At 46.4% G+C, this 22,398-nt stretch overlaps 1 protein-coding gene across 2 annotated transcripts in view; it reads left to right on the top strand.

The window, feature by feature from the left end:
* The window catches only part of LOC140206778 (NACHT, LRR and PYD domains-containing protein 3-like), a 63,492-nt gene that overhangs the window by 27,913 nt on the left and 13,181 nt on the right, over nt 1-22,398 (top strand). For both annotated transcript variants that reach the window (XM_072274990.1, XM_072274991.1), the window contains exon 2: nt 18,491-18,582. In XM_072274990.1, coding sequence (XP_072131091.1) covers nt 18,573-18,582 — 10 coding nt within the window. In that variant the 5' untranslated portion in view covers nt 18,491-18,572. The remainder of the gene's footprint in view (nt 1-18,490; nt 18,583-22,398) is intronic.

Genomic DNA, 22,398 nt, shown 5'->3' with positions numbered 1-22,398 from the left:
TGTGTTTAAAGAGAAGGAATAACCGGACCCTTTTTCAGCCTGCAGGATGTCCCAGTGGGTGTTGTAGGGACCGATGCTTGGAGCCAAGTTGTTTCCAAACTGTCAACAATTTGGCTGAGAGACCAAATTGAACATTTCAAAGTCTGTTATTGACACAAAATGTATGTTTATATATCGTTAATGACATAAAACCGATATTCCTATATTGTTACTGACACAAAATTGTGTAAGTTATTATCCGTGTGTTATCTGAATGTACTTGCCTGTGATGCTGCTGCAGGTCAGTGTTTCTCTGTCCCTGTACCTTCCCGTAGTTACGCACTTGGCAATAAATTCAACAGGACCTGAGAAATCTTACTGAGATGTGATTAGTGATGATCATCTTGGCACCTCGGGAGGTCGAATGTATATGCAAAACCCTTATCAGTGTGGATGAGCAGAGGGATCTTGGAGTTAAGTTCATAGCTCTCTGAAAGTGACTACACAGATTGATAGAGTGGTTAAGAAGGCAAACGGCATGCTGAATATCATTATTCAAGGAATTGAGTTCAAAAGTCGGGAGTTGTGTTGGAGCTTTATAAAACTAGTTGGAACACATCTGGAGTGTTTCATACAGTTCTGGTCGCCCACATTCTAGGAAGGATGTCGGGGTTTTGGAGAGGGTGCAGAAGAGGTTTGCCAGGATACTGCCTGGATTAGAGGGCATGAGCTGTAATGAGAGGTTGGACAAACTTGGGGTTGTGTTCTCTGGAGCCATGCAGGCTGGGGTGAGCCTTGACAGAGTTTTATAAGATTATGAGAGGCATAGATAGAGTAGAGAGAAAATATCTTTTTACAATGGTAGAAATATCTAACACCAGGGGCCATGAATTGAAGGTGAGAGCAGGAAATTTTAAAAGCGATATGACGGTCAAGCGTTTCTTACAGAGAGAGTGGTGGGTCACTGGAATATGCTGCCTGGGGTGGTGGTAGGACAGACACATTGGGGTCTTTTCAGAGACGTTTCGATAGGCACACGAATGTGAGGAAAATACAAGAATATGGACATTTTGTAGGCAGAAGGGATTTGATTCGTTAACATTCTGATAACAAATTTAATTCATTAAGCACAACATTGAGGGCCGAAGGGCCTTTTCCTGTGCTGTTCTGTTCTATGTTCTGTCGAGAGTTTTCAGCGTAAAAGAGGCAAACGGAGTGAATGGGAACAGCAGGTCATCTGGAGCCCAATATGGGAAATCTGAGATCACCCACTTCTGTAGGAGAAACAGAAACACCGACTGTGTGTGAATAGTGAGGGACTGAGGTGCAGTAGGTAGGGAGGGAGGTCAAAGGTACATTGTATCTTTTATAACAGTTATTGGGGATAAGAGTGAAATTACTGTAACAGTTATTTGTGTTTTGTTGAGATTGTACCGGGAATATGGTATAAAATCCCGCTCCCCACACTAACACAGGTTATACAGACCAAAGAACAAACTGCCGGAGGAACTCAGTGGGTCAGGCAGCATCTGTGGAGGGAAATGGACCGTCAACATTTCGGGCCGAGACCCTCCCTCTGGACTGAGAGTGGACGGGAAATAGTCAGAGAAAAGAGGTGAGGGGTGGGGATGGGGCAAGAGCTGGGGAGTGAGAGGTGGATCCAGGTGAGGGGGAGGTGGGAAGGTGGAAATAGTGACAGGGGTGGCAGGTGAGTGGTTGGGGCAACACGGGGCTGCAGAAGATGGAAATTAATTCCATAGAGGATAGAGGTTAGAGAGTATTTGTTATAGAGAGTGCAATGAAGATTCACCAGACTGATCCCTGGAGTGGTGGGTCAGCATATGAAGAAAGATCAAATGCGATAACCCTTTCATTTATAGAATTGAGGACTGAGAGGTGAACACATTGAAATGCACAACATCATTACCGATTGAACGAGGGATCCCAGTCTCTGAAAAAGGGGGTGGACTGTCCAGGACTGAGATGAGGAGAAATGTCTCCACTCCGAGGGTGGTGAATGTCTGTAAATCCCCACCACAGAGGGCAGTGAAGACTCAGTGATCGTTCTCACATAAAACAGAGGCCGGCAGACGTTTGGAGACCGAAGGGATCGAGGAAATGAGGATCGGGCAGAAACATGTGGCTGAGATGGGAGAGCAGCCGCCATCTTGTTGATGGTTAGAGGGGCTGAATGGCCACTTCCTGCTGTTTCTGTCTTGATGTTACAATGCTCCTGTCCAGTGAGACCAGAGGAATGTGAATAGAAATTAGTGTTTATACACACAGAAGTGATTTTAATGAAACATGCACATTTCCCTTTTGGGCGTATATTGTGTGTCGGACCGGGATGTGAATAGTACCCGTAACTCTGTGACCCGAGGCTGGAGTAAAGGGATCGGGGAAGACTCTGAGGGAATAATCAAAAATTTAGCTGGTGTAAATATGAAATAATTTGCAAAATGCAGTGGTGGGTAGGCAGCTCGTGAGGGGTGAGGAGCAAAGACACCAGTTCAGGTGGGAGACCCTCCATCGGTCACGTGATCCCATTTCCCGCTCCCGTTTTACTGCAGATCTGGATCCTGATATCACAGTTTCTAACCCCGGTAAAATGGACCCGAGGATCGGGCCACCCAGGTTTTTGAGGTATTGAGCGATTATTTCTGTCCTGGGCTCAGATATTTGGTTCTGAATTTCCTTTGGAAGCAAAGACAGCTATTCTGAGGAGAGAATAAGCTCCTATTCCAAATGCTGAGATTAAATGGGCTGTCCCCTGTTTACAACAGTAGAAATAGACCCAGTTCAGTGTTCAAACCGTGTTTGGTAATTCCCCCTCACTGTCAGGAGGTGGAAACTGAAGATGCTGGAGATCTGCACTAAAAACTGAAAATGTTTGAAGCCATTCTGATGAAACGTTATTAACCTGAAGCATTAAGTTCGTTCCTCTCCCCACAGCTGTTCGTTACCTGCTGAGTGTTTCCGGTAATTCCAGTTTTTTTTTGTTACATTCACCCTGGACTGGTTTATATTTCCTGAAATGGACCTGTTTTAACCTGGGAATGGAAATGGCTCGTTCTCTGATAGTACAACAGTAAAGAAACCACAATTTTTCCCTGTAAATTATCCTGGTACAAATTCGTCTGTTATTCGTGGAAATTTGTTCATGTCATGGTCCGGTCTGTGAAGCCCGCATTCTGGTTCACGGTCCAGTCCGTGGACTCAGGACTCCGGGTCTTCCAGCTGTCCCTCGTTTGGTTGAGTTAGTCATAGGCACCTGATTCCCATCTTTGGGCTTGGAATATAAGTAGCCTTGGGGTTGAGTGTGGGTTGCTGGTTTGTCTTGTCAGTCCCCCTTAAAGCAACCTGCTGATGGAAGGCTAGTGAAACCACTCGTGATCTCTAGGCCTCGTTGGAGGACCACAACTTCAAGAAGCCTTGTTGCCACTCATTGGAGTAGTCTTTGCGGTATGGATTCAGCTGTTTCCCGGGCCAGCTGTGTGGCCGTCAGCCACTCTGAGCTAGATAGGGATCTGGCTGTTTCTGTAGCCCGCGGAGGTTGCTGGCTGTAACTGTGAGTCGGAGCAACCCCCAAGCAGAGATGGAACTGTCTGTCTGTCTGTGTTTGTCTCTTCTTGTCCTCACCTCCGTGGGGTAAGTCAGGCTGTTCTGCCATTGCCCTGCGGGGGGGGGGGGCGGGGGGTCATGTCTTGTCCTCGTCTTGTCCTGGTCTCTGTGGGGTAATTCAGGCTGTTCTGCCGTTGCCCTGCGGGGGCACATGTCTTTGCCTCTGTTGGGTAAGTCCGGCCGTTCTGCCGTTACCCAACTGGTGGACCTGTCCCACCTTGGTGTGGAGAGGTTGAGTCCCGGCTTTTCGAAGGACAAGTCCCGGCTCTATGTTGATATTCAGTTCCCAGTCTGTCTCTCATCTCCAGCCTCCGAGTTATCAGCCTCCGCATTTCAAGACGAAGATCCCGCACCCAAGCTCCAAGAACACTAGCTTCGAGGATATAGAATAGTACAGCACAGTACAGACACTTCGGCCCACAATGTTGTGCCGACCCTCAAACCCTGCCTCCCATATAACCCCCCACCTTAAATTCCTCCATATACCTGTCTAGTAGTCTCTTAAACTTCACTAGTGTATCTGCCTCCACCACTGACTCAGGCAGTGCATTCCACACACCAACCACTCTCTGAGTGAAAAACCTTCCTCTAATATCCCCCTTGAACTTCCCACCCCTTACCTTAAAGCCACATCCTCTCGTATTGAGCAGTGGTGCCCTGGGGAAGAGGCGCTGGCTATCTACTCTATCTATTCCTCTTATTATCTTGTACACCTCTATCATGTCTCCTCTCATCCTCCTTCTCTCCAAAGAGTAAAGCCCTAGCTCCCTTAATCTCTGATCATAATGCATACTTTCTAAACCAGACAGCATCCTGGTAAATCTCCACTGTACCCTTTCCAATACTTCCACATCCTTCCTATAGTGAGGTGACCAGAACAGGACACAGTACTCTAAGTGAGGCCTAACCAGAGTTTTATAGAGCTGCATCATTACATCACGACGCTTAAACTCTATCCCTTGGCTTATGAAAGCTAACACCCCCATAAGCTTTCTTAACTACCCTATCCACCTATGAGGCAACTTTCAGGGATCTGTGGACATGTAGCCCCAGATCCCTCTGCTCCTCCACACTACCTGGTATCCTGCCATTAACTTTGTACTCTGCCTTGGAGTTTGTCCTTCCAAAGTGTACCACCTCACACTTCTCCGGGTTGACCTCCATCTGCTACTTCTCAGCCCACTCCTGCATCCTATCAATGTCTCCCTGCAGTCTTCGACAATCCTGTACACTATCTACAACACCACCAACCTTTGTGTCGTCTGCAAACTTGCCAACCCACCCTTCCACTCCCACATCCAGATCGTTAATAAAAATCACAAGAATTAGAGGTTCCAGAACAGATCCTTGTGGGACACCACTAGTCACAATCCTCCAATCTGAATGTACTCCCTCCACCACGACACTTTGCCATCTGCAGGCAAGCCAATTCTGAATCCACCTGGCCAAACTTCCCTGGATCCCATGCCTTCTGACTTTCTGAATAAGCCTACCGTGTGGAACCTTGTCAAATGCCTTACTAAAATCCATATAGATCACATCCACTGCACTACCCTCATCTATATACCTGGTCACCTCCTCAAAGAACTCTATCAGGCTTGTTAGACACGATCTACCCTTCACAAAGCCATGCTGACTGTCCCTGATCAGACCATGATTCTTTAATTGCCCATAGATCCTATCTCTAAGAATCTTTTCCAACAGCTTTCCCACCACAGACGTAAGGCTCACTGCTCTATAATTACCCGGACTATCCTTACTACCTTTTTTGAACAAGGGAACAACATTCGCCTCCCTCGAATCCTCCGGTACCATTCCCGTGGATAACGAGCACATAAAGATCCTAGCCAGAGGCTCAGCAATCTCTTCCCTCGCCTCGTGGAGCAGCCTGGGGAATATTCTGTCAGGCCCCGGAGACTTATCCGTCCTAATGTATTTTAACAACCCCAACACCTCCTCTCCCTTAATATCAACATGCTCCAGAACATCAACCTCACTCATATTGTCCTCACCATCAACAAGTCCCATCTCATTGGTGAATACCGAAGAGAAGTATTCATTGAGGACCTCGTTCACTTCCACAGCCTCCAGGCACATCTTCCCACCTTTATCTCTAATCGGTCCTACCTTCACTCCTGTCATCCTTTTTTTCTTCACATAATTGAAGAATGCCTTGGGGTTTTCCTTTACCCTACTCGCCAAGGGTTCTCATGTCCCCTTCTTGCTCTTCTCAGCCCCTTCTTAAGCTCCTTTCTTGCTTCCCTATATTCCTCAATAGATCCATCTGATCCTTGCTTCCTAAACCTCATGTATGCTGCCTTCTTCCACCTGACTAGATTTTCCACTTCACTTGTCACCCATGGTTCCTTCACCCTACCATTCTTTATCTTCCTCACTGGGACAAATTTATCCCTAACATCCTGCAAGAGATCTCTAAACATCGACTATATGCCCATAGTACATTTCCCTGGAAAAACATCATCCCAATTCACACCCGTAAGTTCTAGCCTTATAGCCTCATAATTTGCCCTTCCCCAATTAAAAATTTTCCTGTCCTCTCTGATTCTATCCTTTTCCATGTTAATGCTAAAGGCCAGGGAGCGGTGGTCACTGTCCCCCAGATGCTCACCCACTGAGAGATCTGTGACCCGACCTGGTTCATTACCTAGTACTAGATCTAGTATGGCATTCCCCCTAGTTGGCCTGTCCACATACTGTGACAGGAATCCATCCTGGACACACTTAACAAACTCTGCCCCATCTAAACCCTTAGAACTAATCAGGTGCCAATCAATATTAGGGAAGTTAAAGTCACCCATGATAACAACCCTGTTATTTTTGCACCTTTCCAAAATCTGCCTCCCAATCTTCTTCCCTGTATCTCTGCTGCTACCAGGGGGCCTATAGAATACTCCCATTGGAGTAACTGCACCCTTCCTGTTCCTGACTTGCACCCATACTGACTCAAAAGAGGATCCTGCTACATTACCCACCCTTTCTGTAGCTGTAATAGTATCCCTGACCAGTAATACCACCCTTCCCCTCCTCTCTATCCCTTTTAAAGCACTGAAATCCAGGAATATTGAGAATCGATTCCTGCCCTGGTGCCAGCCAAGTCTCTGTAATGGCCACTACATCATAATTTCATGTATGTATCCAAGCTCTCAGTTCATCACCTTTGTTCCTGATGCTTCTTGCATTGAGGTACACACATTTCAGCCCTTCTACCTTACTGTCTTTACACTGTTTATTCTGCCTCTCTTTCCTCAAGGCCTCTCTATATGTTAGATCTGGCTTTACTCCATGCACTTCTTTCACTGCTCTATCGCTCTGGGTCCCATCCCCCTCACAAATTAGTTTAAACCGTCCCGAACCATGCTAGCAAACCTACCTGCAAGGATATTGCTCCCCCTTGAGTTCAGGTGCAACCCATCCAATCTGTACAGGTCCCACCTTCCCCAGAAGAGATCCCAATCATCTAAGAATCTAAAACCCTGCTCCCTGCACCAACTCCTCAGCCACGTATTCAACTGCCATCTCCTCCAATTCTCACAATCACTATCACGTAGCGCTGGCAGCAACCCTGAGAATGTCACCCTTGAGGTCCTGTTCTTCAGCCTTCTGCCTAGTTCCCGAAACTCACAGGAACACACAGGCATCCCTCTTCCTGCCTATGTCGTTGGTCCCAACATGTATCACGACTTCTGGTTGCTTTCTCTCTCGTACCAGGATGTCGTGCACCCGGTCAGAGACATCCCGGACCCTGGCACCCGGGGGGCAACGAACCACTCAGGTGTCTTTCTCACATCCAGAAAATCTCCTGTCTGCTCCCCTGACTATAGAGTCTCCAATGACGACAGCTCTCCTCTTCTCCGTACCACCCTTCTGCACCACTGGGTCAGACTCAGTGCTGGAGGCCCTGCCACCGTGGCTCACATCTGGTCGGTTGTCCCCGTCAACGGTATCCAGGACAGCAAACTTATTATTTAGGGGAATGGCTACAGGGGTGCTCTGCGCTACCTGTCTGCTCACCTTTGCTTTCTTCCCACTGACTGTCACCCAACGATCTGCTTCCGACAGCCTAGGTGTGACTACCTCCCTGTAGCTTTCATCTATGATCCCAAGCCAAGCTCCAAGAACACAAGCCCAGGCCCCAGCCTGCAGTCAAGCTCAATAGCAAAGACCTCAGCCTGTCTCCAAGCTCAGGTCTCCAGCCACGTCCTATCCTGAAGCCATGTCATGTCCTTGCCTGGTTCTGGGGTCTGAGCCCGAGGCAAGACCCAGGTTCTGGGTCCTTGTCCAATCTCGGGCTCAGAGTCAAAGCCTTATCTCCTAGTCCATGGTTTCTATTCCTGGTCCCGCTTTCCCTAGCCCAAGTCTGCGTTCTTGTCCCTGCTCCTGGTCTGAATTCTGTCATGTCCCTACTCTAGTCAAGTCCCGTTCCTTGTACTTCAGTGTCTGTGTCTTCTATTTGGATCCATTCCCAACATCCATTGCGACAGTTCAGTACAGTTGTTGCTAACAAGGTGTACAAAAATAATCTCAGGAATGATTGGCTTTATGTATGAGGAGAATTCGATGGTTCTGGACCTGTGCTCAGTGGAGTTCAGAGGGACGGTTGGGATGGTGGAGGGATGTATGGTTAAGTAAACGTATGGAATGCTGAAAATCCTGGATGCAGTGGACTTGGAGAGGATGTTTCCATTAGATGAGAGTCCGGGATCTGACAGCACAGTCCCAGAATAAAGATGCTTCCCTGTGAAACTGAGATGAGAAATATTTTTGGGCCAAAAGATGGCTGATCTGTGGAATTTGTTGGTTGAGGCTGCCATTTGGGTATATATATGACAGAGGTAAATATATTCATGATTGCTAAGTAGCTTCAGGGTTACAAGAAGAAGGCAGGAGTATGGTGTTGGAATAAAAATCAGCCATGGTTGAGTGATGGGGCAGACCAGATGGATCGAATCACCTAATTCTGTTCCTGCGTCTTATGTCTTACCATGACTGAACGGTGACTCCTTCTTATCCCATATCAGGTTTTGTGACATGTGAGGGACAATTGGAGATTTGTTCACTGAGATTGTTATATTTGTATTCAACATTTAAATTTCAGCGAGACTTGTTCTTAGTAACATTAAGCAGAAATGTTTGGTTCTCCTTTGTATTGTTAACGTGTTTCATTGTCTCTCTGGTTAAAGTTAGACCTGCGGTGAGAGATTAATTGTAAGAAATGCCCACAACTGGAAGCAAACCACCACTGAAGACAAGAGAACAGCAACATGTGAACCAGCCTGAGAACTGAGAGTCCCAACTGCAGAAAACCCTTCTGACTCAGACTTTCCATTGATTCAGTCAGGAGAAAGTTTGGTGAATCTCATTTACTCAAACTGCAGTTCTTTAGATATGTAGGGACCAATGATATGGAGAGGAAGATGGTGGAGGTCCTGTAAAGAGAATTTAGGGAGTTGGGTGCAAAGTTGAAGGACAGGACCTCCAGGGTTGCAATCTCAGGAAGGCTACCCGTGCCACGTGCTAGTGAGGCTAGAAATAGGAAGATAATGCAGCTAAATATGTGGCTAAGGAGTTGGTGCAGGAGAGAGGGATTCATATTTCTGGACAATTGGGCCTTGTTCCAGGGAAGGTGGGACCTGTTCCTACGGGATGGGTTGCACCTGAACTGGAGGGGCACTAACATCCTTGCGGGAAGGATTGGTAGTGCGGCTGGGGGGGGGGGGGGGGGGGCGGTTAAACTAGATTTGCAGGAGGAGGGGATCCAGGGAGTTAGAGCAGATAGTCAGGTGGAGGACGATAAAGGTCATGTGAGAACTGAACATATAGTGCATGGACTAAAGCCAGATCTAACATATAAAGAGGCTTTGCGGAAAGACAAACAGTTTAAAAGGTGTAAAGGTAGTAAAGTAGAAGGGCTAAAGTGCATGTTCTTCAATGCAACAAACATCAGGAACAACGGTGATGAACTGAGAGCTTGGATAAGCAGCAGAGATACCGAGGAGCAGATTTTGGAAAGGTGCAAAAATAACAGGGTTGTTATCATGGGTGACTTTAACTTCCCTAATATTGATTGGCACCTGATTAGTTCCAATTGCTTAGACAGGGCAGAGTTTGTTAAGTGTGTCCAGGATGGATTCCTGTCACAGTATGTTGACAGGCCGACTAGGGGGAATTCCATACTAGATCTAGTATTAGGTACTAGTGTTTGGCGTGTCTGCTGTAGACAGTCCAGGTCTCGCTGGCGTAAAGGAGGGTGGTAAGGACCACTGCACAGTAGACCTTCAGCTTGGTGGTAAGGCTGAGCCCTCTCCGCTCCCAGATGTTTTCACGGAGTCTCCCAAAGGCGGCGCTGGCTTTGGCAATCCTGTTGTTGACCTCAGCGTCTATGTTCACTGCGCGAGAGAGTATGCTGCCCAGGTAGGTGAAGTTGTCGACTGCCTGGAGGTTCTGGCCCTTCACCGTGATGTGCGGCTCCTGGTATGGCTTTCCTGGGGCAGGCTGTTACATAACTTCAAGCAACACACATAAAAGTTGCTGGTGAACGCAGCAGGCCAGGCAGCATCTCTAGGAAGAGGTGCAGTCGACGTTTCAGACCGAGACCCTTCGTCAGGACTCGGCCTGAAACGTCGACTGCACCTCTTCCTAGAGATGCTGCCTGGCCTGCTGCGTTCACCAGCAACTTTTAAGTGTGTTGCTTGAATTTCCAGCATCTGCAGAATTCCTGTTGTTTGTGTTACATAACTTCGGTCTTTTTGGTGCTGATACTGAGACCGAAGTTGTCGCAGGCTTGTGAGAAGCAGTCCATTTCACGCTGCATCTCCTGATCTGTGCTGGCGTTGAGTACGCAGTCATCAGCAAACAAGAAGTCTCTGATGACAGTCTCTTGCACCTTTGTAACTGCCTGCAGGCGCCTAAGGTTGAAAAACCTGCCGTCAGTCCTCTACCTGACGTGGATTCCTTCTTCGTAGTTACGGAAGACATCTGTCAGCATGGCAGAGAATACCATACTGAACAGAGTCGGGGCAAGAACGCAGCCTTGTTTGACGCTATTTGTCACTGGGAAGGCCTCCGACTCGTCACCGTCATCCAGAACTTTCACCATCATACCGCCGTGGAACTGCCGGACGATTGTGATGAACTTGCTGGGGCAGCCAAATTTCTCCATGATCTTCCACAAGCCTTCTCTGCTGACCGTATCGAAAGCCTTGGTTAGATCGACAAAGGTCACGAAGAGGTCGCTGTGTTGCTCCTGGCATTTTTCCTGGAGTTGGCACGCAGCAAAAATCATGTCCCCCGTCCCAAGTTCAGCACGGAAGCCGCACTGGCTTTCTGGGAGCAGACCTTGCTCAAGATGTTGGAGAACGCGGTTGAGCAGGACGCGGGCCAGAATCTTCCCCGCAATGGACAAGAGGGAGATGCCTCGTTGGTTGTCGCAAGACTGGCGGTTGCCTTTCCTCTTGTAGATGTGGACTATGCTGGCATCTTTCAGCTGTTGCAGGGCCTGTCCCTTTTTCCACATGGACTGGAAGAGAACAGTCAGCTTTTGCATCATGACAGGGCCTCCTGCTGTGTATACCTCAGCAGGGATTCCATCGGGTCCTGGCACTTTGCCACAGGAGAGTTGCTTCACTGCCTTTCTGACTTCATCTGCTGTGGGGAAAGTGTCGAGGTTCTTGTTGATTTCTACCTGGGGCAGGCGGGCAATGGCCTCGTCATTGATGTCGGCAGGGCGGTTAAGGATGTTGTTAAAGTGCTCAGCCCACCGATCCAGAATCTGCTTCTTCTCTGTCAGCAGCTGCGTCTCATCTGCGTTGAGGAGAGGTGAGGAGCCGGAGGATCGGGGTCGGTGTACAGCCTTAAGCGCATCGTAGAAGCGCTTTATGTCGTGGCTGTCTGCATAGCCCTTGATTTCACCGGCCTTCTTGCTGAACCAGCTGTCCTGCATCTCGCGAAGTCTTTTCTGTACCTTCTTGCGTTGGTAAAGGCATCTTTCTTGGCTAGCGACGTGGGGTCGTTCTGATGCGCTCTGTAATGTTGATGTTTCTCCGTTAGTAGTGCCTGTATTTCTTCATCATTCTCATCGAACCAGTCTTGGTTTCTTCGGGTTGCTGGTTCGAGATGTTCGAGGGCGGTAGTGTAGATAGTGTCTCTGAAGGCCGTCCACTGTTCCTCAACGCTGGTCCCGTCATCCTGTGGTGTGTCTGGCAGTCTGCCTTCAAGGTCATCAGAGAGAAGAACTGCACTGGTTGCAAAAGAGCTAGCTTGCTACAACGTGGACATAGCAGCTCTCAGCGAAACACGCCTAGCAGACAAGAGCCAGCTGACAGAACGTAGTGGTGGATACAGGTTCTTCTGGAGCAGTCACAGCAGCGCTGAACGACGAGAAGCAGGCGTGGGATTTGCCATCAATTCTAACCTCGCCCGTAAACTCACCAAGCACCCAGAGAGCATCAACGACCGCCTGATGACACTTCAGCTCCCACTTGCAAACAAGAAGAGTGCTGCGCTGATCAGTGCCTACGCTCCCACCATGACCAACCCAGATGACATTAAAGACAAGTTCTATGAAGAACTCGACACCCTCATCTCAGCAATCCCACAGTCAGAGAAGCTCATCGTTCTCGGGGACTTCAATGCCAGAGTAGGGACAGACTCCCAAACCTGGGAAGGGATCATTGGAAGACACGGCACTGGCAAGTGTAACAACAACGGCCTTCTGCTCCTCAAGACATGTGCCACACACGGCCTTGTCATCACCAACACCCTGTTCCGCCTACCCACCCGTAAGAAGACGTCATGGATGCACCCACACTCGAAGCACTGGCATCTGATTGACTACATCATCACCAGGAAGAGGGACAGGATGGGTGTCAGAGTGACGAGAGCCATGTGTGGTGCCGACTGCTGGACCGATCACCGCCTCATTGTGTCCAAGTTCAGGCTTCGCATTCTGCCCATGAGAAGACCCCAAGGGCAGAAAATTGCAAAGAGGCTGAATGTCTCCAAGCTGAAAAGCAGCAGGGTTGCAGAAGAACTCGTCGATGATCTCAAGGCAGAGTACAAAGTAAGTGGCAGGATACTTGGTAGTGTGGAGGGCAGAGGGATCTGGGGGTATATGTCCACAGATCCCTGAAAGTTGCCTCACAGGTGGATAGGGTAGTTAAGAAAGCTTATGGGGTGTTCGCTTTCATAAGTCGAGGGATAGAGTTTAAGAGTCGCGATGTAATGATGCAGCTCTATAAAACTCTGGTTAGGCCACACTTGGAGTATTGTGTCCAGTTCTGGTCACCTCACTATAGGAAGGATGTGGAAGCATTGGAAAGGGTACAGAGGAGATTTACCAGGATGCTGCCTGGTTTAGAACGTATGCATTATGATCAGAGATTAAGGGAGCTAGGGCTTTACTCTTTGGATAGAAGGAGGATGAGCGGAGACATGATAGAGGTGTACAAGATAATAAGAGGAATAGATAGAGTGGATAGCCAGCGCCTCTTCCCCAGGGCACCACTGCTCAATATAAGAGGACATGGCTTTAAGGGAAGGGGTGGGAAGTTCAAGGGGAATATTAGAGGAAGGTTTTTCACTCAGAGAGTGGTTGGTGCGTGGAATGCACTGCCTGAGTCAGTGGTGGAGGCAGGTACGCTGGTGAAATTTAAGAAACTACTGGACAGGTATATGGAGGAATCTAAGGTGGGGGTTATTTGGGAGGCAGGGTTTAAGGTTTGGCACAACATTGTGGGCCGAAGGGCCTGTACTGTGCTGTACTATTTCATGCCCTATGTTCTATAATGTATGTCTGTACAATGGAAGATATGAAATAGTTGGAGTGAGGCTGAATATGCCCAGAAGTACAGTTACGCCTCTGGTCAATTCTCCTGTTATCACTCCAGATTCGATAATGTTCTGTTCGCAGGCCAGCTCTTCAAATCCACTCACATCTCCTCTGTGTTTCCTCATTTCAATGCCTTGCATCCTCTGAGAAGGTTTTAGTCAGTTCTAATGTTACCTCGTCTGGCTGTGTTACATCATAATCATCTCAGAATGCCAAAGGTGTAGTAGTACTGTCCTGTAATGTTCTCTGGTTAAAACATTTCCGTACATTAAAGGTATTGTACATTATTCAAATGTGAACCTTTATTTGGAATTTCCAATTTTCTAAGGTCACTTAATGCTTAAATTTGATTTCAATATGACATAACTTTACAATCTCTATTGCCATCTGTTTCTACACACAACATATAGTGTTGTTTAAAATTAACCTGTTTTGGGGACACTCATGTTTTAAGTGAGGTTGAATGTGATTCAGAGCAGGCCCGTGTCAGGGATCAGGTGAAGGAATGATACTGGGCGGAGTGTAAGTATATTGCGCTTTGGTGTGTTTTCCCACTGCCTGGATGGAGATGTTTACTGACTTGAGCTGTTGGTACGTGGACTGACTCTGCTGCCAGACCCCAGCACCAGACCATGCTGTAAGGTGTTATGGCGTTTCATTAAATCAAGTTATTGCCTCTGGACTTGTGATTGCGAGCACAGAAATTCTTAACTTACCAGCATGATCATGTGGAACTTCTGACATTTCCCTGGAAAATTGGAATAGTGCGGTACCATAAAACAGGAAAATAATTTGGTACTGCAGTGTTGACCTGCAGAATAATATTTGCTCGTTTCCCTGAGTATCCTCTTGGTGAACATTTAGGGGCAGCTTGCTGTTGTGTACTGCAAGTAATTTCAGACAGTAGACATGTCACGTTTGTAAATTCAGCCAACATAAGTCTTCCTAGAATTTGACAGTAGAGAACATAGAATAGTACAGCACAGTACAGACACTTCGGCCCACAATGTTGTGCCGACCCTCAAACCCTGCCTCCCATATAACCCCCCACCTTAAATTCCTCCATATACCTGTCTAGTAGTCTCTTAAACTTCACTAGTGTATCTGCCTCCACCACTGACTCAGGCAGTGCATTCCACGCACCAACCACTCTCTGAGTAAAAAACCTTCCTTTAATATCCCCCTTGAACTTCCCACCCCTTACTTTAAAGCCATGTCCTCTTGTATTGAGCAGTGGTGCCCTGGGGAAGAGGCGCTGGCTATCCACTCTATCTATTCCTCTTATTATCTTGTACACCTCTATCATGTCTCCTCTCATCCTCCTTCTCTCCAAAGAGTAAAGCCCTAGCTCCCTTAATCTCTGATCATAATGCATACTTTCTAAACCAGGCAGCATCCTGGTAAATCTCCTCTGTACCCTTTCCAATGCTTCCACATCCTTCCTATAGTGAGGTGACCAGAACTGGACGCAATACTCCAAGTGTGGCCTAACCAGAGTTTTATAGAGCTGCATCATTACATCGCGACTCTTAAGCTCTATCCCTCGACTTATGAAAGCTAACACCCCATAAGCTTTCTTAACTACCCTATCCACCTGTGAGGCAACTTTCAGGGATCTGTGGACATATACCCCCAGATCCCTCTGCCCTCCACACTACCAAGTATCCTGCCATTTACTTTGTACTCTGCCTTGGAGTTTGTCCTTCCAAAGTGTACCACCTCACACTTCTCCGGGTTGAACTCCATCTGCCACTTCTCAGCCCACTTCTGCATCCTATCAATGTCTCTCTGCAATCTTTGACAATCCTCTACACTATCTACAACACCACCAACCTTTGTGTCGTCTGCAAACTTGCCAACCCATCCTTCTACCCCCACATCCAGGTCGTTAATAAAAATCACGAAAAGTAGAGGTCCCAGAACAGATCCTTGTGGGACACCACTAGTCACAATCTTCCAATCTGAATGTACTCCCTCCACCACCACCCTCTGCCTTCTGCAGGCAAGCCAATTCTGAATCCACCTGGCCAAACTTCCCTGGATCCCATGCCTTCTGACTTTCTGAATAAGCCTAACGTGTGGAACCTTGTCAAATGCCTTACTAAAATCCATATAGATCAAATCCACTGCACTACCCTCATCTATATGCCTGGTCACCTCCTCAAAGAACTCTATCAGGCTTGTTAGACATGATCTGCCCTGCACAAAGCCATGCTGACTGTCCCTGATCAGACCATGATTCTCTAAATGCCATGATTCTCTAAAGAACCGGCAGAAGCCCCAATGAAGATATCTGCTTCACCGTTAGACTCCGGAGATTCTCCTGTAGCTGGCAGGGGTCTAATTTCACTTTGTAGTTAGAGAAGTGCAGCCAGGGCAGACCAGTCAGACAGACAGTCAGAGGTGGAGTAGCCACTGGATGATGTTCTGATGGACAGGATCTACCAACATTTGGATCGACAGTCTGATAAGGAATCAACATGGCATTGTGCATGGAAAGTTGTGTTTGAAAAGCTAAGTAAAAATATAAATGAGGATAGGGCAGGGAATATGGTACATCGGACTTCAGCAAAGCCTTTGACAAGGCGCCACATGGCAGATTTGTCCAGAAGAGTTGGTCCCATGCAGTCCAGAGAGAGCTTATTAGATGGGTTCAAAATTAGCTTGGAGGAAGGAAGCAAAGAGTGGTGGTTGAAGGTTTCTCCTCAGAATAGGGTGACACATGAGAAAGACCATAAGACCATTAGACAAAGGAGCAGGATTCAGCCATTTGGCCTGTCAAGTCTGCTCCGCAATTCAATCATGGCTAATCCTTTCCTCTCCCTCCTCAGCCCCAGTCCCCGGCCTTCTCCCAGTAAACATTGATGATGAGTTCAGTCCAGAACCTATGAAGCTCTGCCTTAGACACCCTCAAGGACCAAGCCTCCACAGCTGCCTGTGGTAACAAATTCCACACACTCACAACCCTGCGGTTAAATAAATTAATCTGCGTTTCTGTTTGAAATGGACACCACTGTATCTTGAGGCTGTGCCCTCTTGTCCGAGACTCCTCACCATTGTCGGAGATTTCCCCAACATTCTTTCCACATCTACTCTGTCTAGGCCTTTCAACATTTGAAAGGCATCAATGAGATACCACATCATCCTTCTGAATTCCTGTGAGTACAGACCCAGAGCTGTCAAACTTTACGCCCATGATAACCCTTTCATTCCCAGCATCATTCTTGTGACTCTCCCCTGACCCCTTTCCAATGCCAGCACATCTTTTCTTACAGGAGGAGCCCAAACTGTCCACAATACTCAAGGGGAGGCCTCACCAGTGCCTTTTATAGCCTCAGTATCACATCCCTGCTCTTGTATTCTAGACCTCTTGAAATGAATGCTAACATTGCATTTGCCTTCCTCACCATCGACTCCACCTGCAAGTTAATCTTTGGGTAGTTCTGCACAACGACATGAAGTTCCTTTGCATCTCGGATTTTAGGATTTTCTCCCCATTTATAAAATAGTCTGCACATTTATTTCTACTAGCAAAGGTGCATGACCACGCATTTTCCAACATTGTATTTTTGTTTGCTACTCCCTTACTCATTCTCCCATTCTCCTAATCTGTCTAAGTCTTTCTGCAGCCTACTATTTCCCCAACACTGCCTGCCGCTCCACTAATCTTTGCATCATCTGCAAACTTGGCAACAAAGCCATCTACTCCATCATCTAAATCATTGATATGCAGCACAAAAAGAAGCGGTGCCAATATTGACCCCTGCGGAACACCACTACTCACTGGCAGTGAACCAGAAAAAGGATCCCTTTATTCCCACTCACTGCCTTCTACCAATCAACCAATGCTCTAAACACGCCAGCAACATTCTTGTAATACCATGGGTTCTTAACTTGGTAAGGAGCCTCATGTGTGGCACCTTGTGAAAGGCCATCTGAAAGCACAAAAAAAAATTCTCTGCATCCCCTTTAAAGAGTTGGGAACTTTATTATTAATTATTTTATATAAATGATGAGATTGCGAATCACAAAGCTTGAACAGTAGGCTTGCAGTTGATACAAAATTAGGAGTGCTGCTAATAGTGAAAATTATTGTCGATTGTAAGGAATAATGATCGGTTTGAGAAATAGGCAGAGAAGCCGTAAATAGATTGCAATACAAATACTTATTGGAAGTTTCGGAAAATGAAGCAATGTAGTACCGATGATGTGTGTGGTAGGGCACAAGGTAGTGTTAAGGGCCTGAGTACTACAGGGTAGAAAGAAAGATGTTTGGCTTACTGCCCTTCATAGGTCAGGTTTGAGAAGACAGGCTAGGATGTCCTGTGCAGTTGAATCTGCGAGGCTGTGCTTGGAGTACTTTTATGGAAAAGTTGTGGTTAAACAGGAAAGAGTGTACAGAAGATTTACGATGATGTTGCCAAGACTAAAGGTATGATTTACAGGAAGTGGATGATAGGCTAGGCCTTTACTTCTTGGAAGACCGCATAATGAACTGAAACTTTAGAGACATACTTAAAAATATGAGAGACAGAGATAAGTTCAACGTTAAATCTTTTCCTAGGCTCAGGGGAGACCAAAACTGGGGTAATAGATTAAGGATGGGGTGGGGGGGGGAATGGAAATGTTTTAAAATGGACATGAGCGGCAATGTTTTCGTACAAAGGCTGGTGATTATGTGGAGTGAGCTACCGGGGGATGTGGATAAGGAAGTTACGATATTATCATTTAAGAAGCAGTGCAGATGGGCAGATGGAGTGGAGGGATATTGACCCATCACGGGAAATTGGGACCATCACGGCCCTCACTGTGTTCGATGTGGTCTCCGTATACTGAAGTATCTGGATCCATGCTCCATTGCTCCATGACTATCAGTAGAATATACCAGAAGGTACTGAACAGGCATAGGGACATGGTGTGGAAGTTGATATTAACGGGGAATGCTCGATCATAAGCCAACTGCTGCTCTGATGCAGGATGGAGATATTGTCATATTTGCAAAATAAATGTACTCACACGGTTTGCTTATTGTGTAATTCACAGCATCACCAGCAGGTGGAACATTGCTGTACTGGGACCAAAGAAGGCAATAAGTGACAATCAACAGTCGTCAGTCAGAATCAGAATGGACACAGGTATGATTACTGGGATCATTATAATTAAACCTCTATCCTGTTGGCACACAGTTCTTCAGATGAAGATGCCAACAGGGCTCAGCAAAATGTCCTCATTGATCCCACTGGTAAAGCGACCTTGAGTAATCAATCAATCCATTAGTTCCAGTGCAAGGACTCTGACACCGGTAATGGTTGAATCACTCCGCTCACCATGCAAAGCTTCACCTGGTGAAAGGAGCAGGAGGTCCTTAATCAGATGGATGTGATTGAAACATAGACAGGAATGTGGCTGTTCTGCTTGAGCTAACAGTCCAAGGAATAGTCAGTCTGTTTCATCATCATACAGGCCCTGATGTGGAAGACGACTCCAAATCCCATTTCACAAATCTGGCACCAGATTATTGGAGTATTTTCAAGAGTTCTGGGATCAAGCGATATGAATACAGTCGCGTTTTGGAAGGACTTTTGTGGCTATTGCTCAGGGGAGATGTGGAGAGCTTCCTGAAGTATTTTCTGTGGCCTAGTTAGAAAATACTTCCAAGGACGAATGACCCATGAAAAAGCTCATTGAGGATAAGCCATGCTAACAGATATTTAATCTGTTATAATGTTTTAATAAGCCAATAAACACACAAAAACTCAGATCCTGGAAATTCAGAACAGCAGTCGCACGCAAAATGCTGGAGAAAAGCAGCTAGTCCGGCAGCATCCATGTAAATGAATAGAACTCTACGTTTTGAGCCGAACCTCTTTAAAAGGACTGGCTGAGAAAAGTCAGTTCTCATGAGGGGCTCAGCCACCTTGGACAGTCCATTCAATCTGGCTGTACATCTCCTCCCAGTGTATGGGCACAGACAGAACAGCACGTGTTGAGGACCAGGAAGGTATGGTCAAGGGAGATGGAGGAGTGCACATAGGACATATAAGACGTGTATGCTGAGGGCTGGATGTGACCATGAGAAATAGGCGCAGAATTTGGGCAATCGCCCTGTCAGGACTTCTCCATCACTTCATCCTGGCTGATTCATTTTCCCTCTCAAATTTATTCTCCTGCTTTCTCCCTGTAAGTGTCCACACCCTGACTGATGAACCTATAACCATCTGCTTTAAATACACCCAATGGCTTTGCCTCCACAAGTGCTTGTGGCAGTGAATTCATCAGATTCACAACCGTTTGTTTAAAGAAATTCCTCTCCATATCCATTCTAAATTGACTTGCCTCTATTCCGGGGCTGTGCTCTCTAGTTCCAGACACCCTCTATTGGAACCACCTTCTCGATATTGATCTATATATGTCTTCACCCCTCGTTCATTTAAGCTCCCGTGAGTACTGGCCCAGAGGCCATCCTCATATGATAACCCATTCATTCACGGTGTCATTGTCATGATCTTCCTCTGGACATTCTTCAGTATCAGCACATCCTTCTGAGACGGGTAACAAAACTGTTCATGAAACGCTAAGTGAGTCCTAACCCGTGCCTTATAAAAATTCCTCATTGCATCTATGCCTATACATTCTAGTCCTCTTGACCTGACTGCTAACATTGTATGTCCTTCCTCACGACTGACCCAATCTTCAAGACGAATTCCAAGTCCTTCTGCACCTCAAATTTGCCTGTTTAGAAAATAGTCTGTTTTTCTTCCTTCTTAAAAAAAAAAAGTGCATAATCATTCTCCTCAGCTCTTCAAAGTAACTCCATCTGCAGCCTCCCTGCTTTCTAAGTACTATTGCACCTCCCCCTATATTTGTATCATCTCCAGACTTGGCCATAAAGCCATCAATTCCCTCTGCGCAAGCATTGGTATATAATGTGAGAAGAAGTGTTCCCAACACTGCCCCATGTGGGACATCACTAATCTCTGGCAGCCAGCTAGAAAAGTCCTCATTTATTCACAGACGTTGCCTCCTGCCAATCAACCAATCTTCTCTCCATGCTAGTACTGTATAATTCATTTAACACTGTGGCCTCATCTTGTTAAGCAGCTTCCTGTACGCCATTCTGGCTTCTGAAAACCACAACATCCACCAATTCTCCTTTGCCTATCCTGCTTATTATTTCCTCAAAGAATTGCATCAGTTTGTTCAGGCAAAATTTTCGCTTTAGAAAACTATGATGACTTTGGCACATTTTATATCGTGCCTCCGTGTACCCTGAGACCTCACCCTTAAGAATCAACTCCCAACATCTTCCCAAGCATTGACGTCAGGCTAACTGACTGAAATTTTCCTTTATTCTGCTTTCCTCCATTTTTGAAGTATGGAGTGATATTTGCAAATTTCCAGTCCTCCAGAACCATGCCAGCATCTAGTGATTCTTTTATGGTCGTTACTAATCCCTTCACAATCTCCTATTGTTCAGAGGTACAAGGTGGAATCTGCAGCGACAGGGTCTCTGGCACAGCCGGCTGCTGAACGATGATGCTGTTTCATAAAAATACTTTACTTTTACCATTATAAACTTAAATTAATAAGTAAACTCAAAAAGTATGTTTTTTAAATTTTCAATATTGATATACACATTATGCATACTACTAAAAGGCATTTGAGACCACCCAGTTTTCAGGCCATGTAAACATCCCCTGCTCAGAGCAATGGTCCGTCCATACGGCTGTTTAAAACAAATGGAGGGAAAGTTGCTTGCAAATTTTTTGAGGTACTGTGAAGAGCCTGCTGACTGGCTGCATCAATATCTGGTATGAAGGGCCACTGCATAGGATCAGGGATAACTCTGCACACTCAGTCAGAAACATGTACGTGGCATCAAGGTCACCTTCAAAAGACGATACCTTAAAAAAAAAAGGACATTATCCATCCCCATCACCCAAGACATTCACTCTTCTCACTTCCATTAATGAGGATATATGGGAGTCTGAAGACACATACTCAAAACTTTTAGAAACAACTTCCCCTCCGTCATTACTGGAATAGAGCGTGTTATTCCTCAGATTCAGAACAGCCGCGGAGGAAATCCAGTAAGTCATCGGCCGGTGAACCCCGTATCAGTGGCAAATGAACGTGGAGAGACTTCCCAGGGGATCGTTCTACTTGTATCTTTAATCCTGGTCAGCACGGTGTTAGCGGACAAGGTCATGTTTTGTACAGTTGATTGATATTTAGGAGGAGGACTGATGAAGGGAGGACAGTGAATTTTGCATACAGGGATGTTAGTGAAACTTTCAAAATGGCCCTCGTGACAGACAAATGATTAAAGCACATCAGATGCTTGGAGACGTGCAAAATTGTCTTGGCCACACAAAACAGGTATTGGTGAGGCCGGGAGGTCTGTGAGCAGTGGTGCTCTGCAAGTTTCAGTGATGTCTGCTGTCTGTGACAGTGTCAATGACTGGCAAACTCTAATGACTCTGATTCACACATTTACAGAAGATACAGAACTTGGTGGAGCTATGGAAGTTAGAAACATCTGTGAAAGGACACAGTAGAATATTGACCATTTATAACTATGAACAGAGACATAGCAGGAGAATTGATGTACAGAGCGATTTGTGGGTACTTGTGCATATCTCAATGAAAGAAACAAAAATGTAGACCAATTGTAAAAACAAACTGTAGCATCAGTCAAAAGTTGAGCACAAATGTAGGAAAACCATGCTGTTGCTGTAAGGAACTTTGATTGGGGCACAACTGCAGTTTGTGTGGAGCTCTGGTTTGTACATTAAAGAAGAATATGGAGACTCCGGAGAAGGTGCAGAACAGTGCTGTGTGAATTAGAGGATCAGATGTAAGGGGAGACTGGTTTGCGGAGTATATAAAACTATCAGAGGCACGGATCACATGGACACTCAATGTGAAACTCATAACCAAAGGGCACGAGT

The sequence above is a fragment of the Mobula birostris genome, chromosome 13 (genome assembly GCF_030028105.1).
Source record: "Mobula birostris isolate sMobBir1 chromosome 13, sMobBir1.hap1, whole genome shotgun sequence".
Classification (NCBI taxonomy): Eukaryota; Metazoa; Chordata; class Chondrichthyes; order Myliobatiformes; family Myliobatidae; genus Mobula; species Mobula birostris.
The sequence above is the reverse complement of the archived record's forward strand: the minus strand, read 5'-3'. Positions and strand labels throughout refer to the sequence as shown.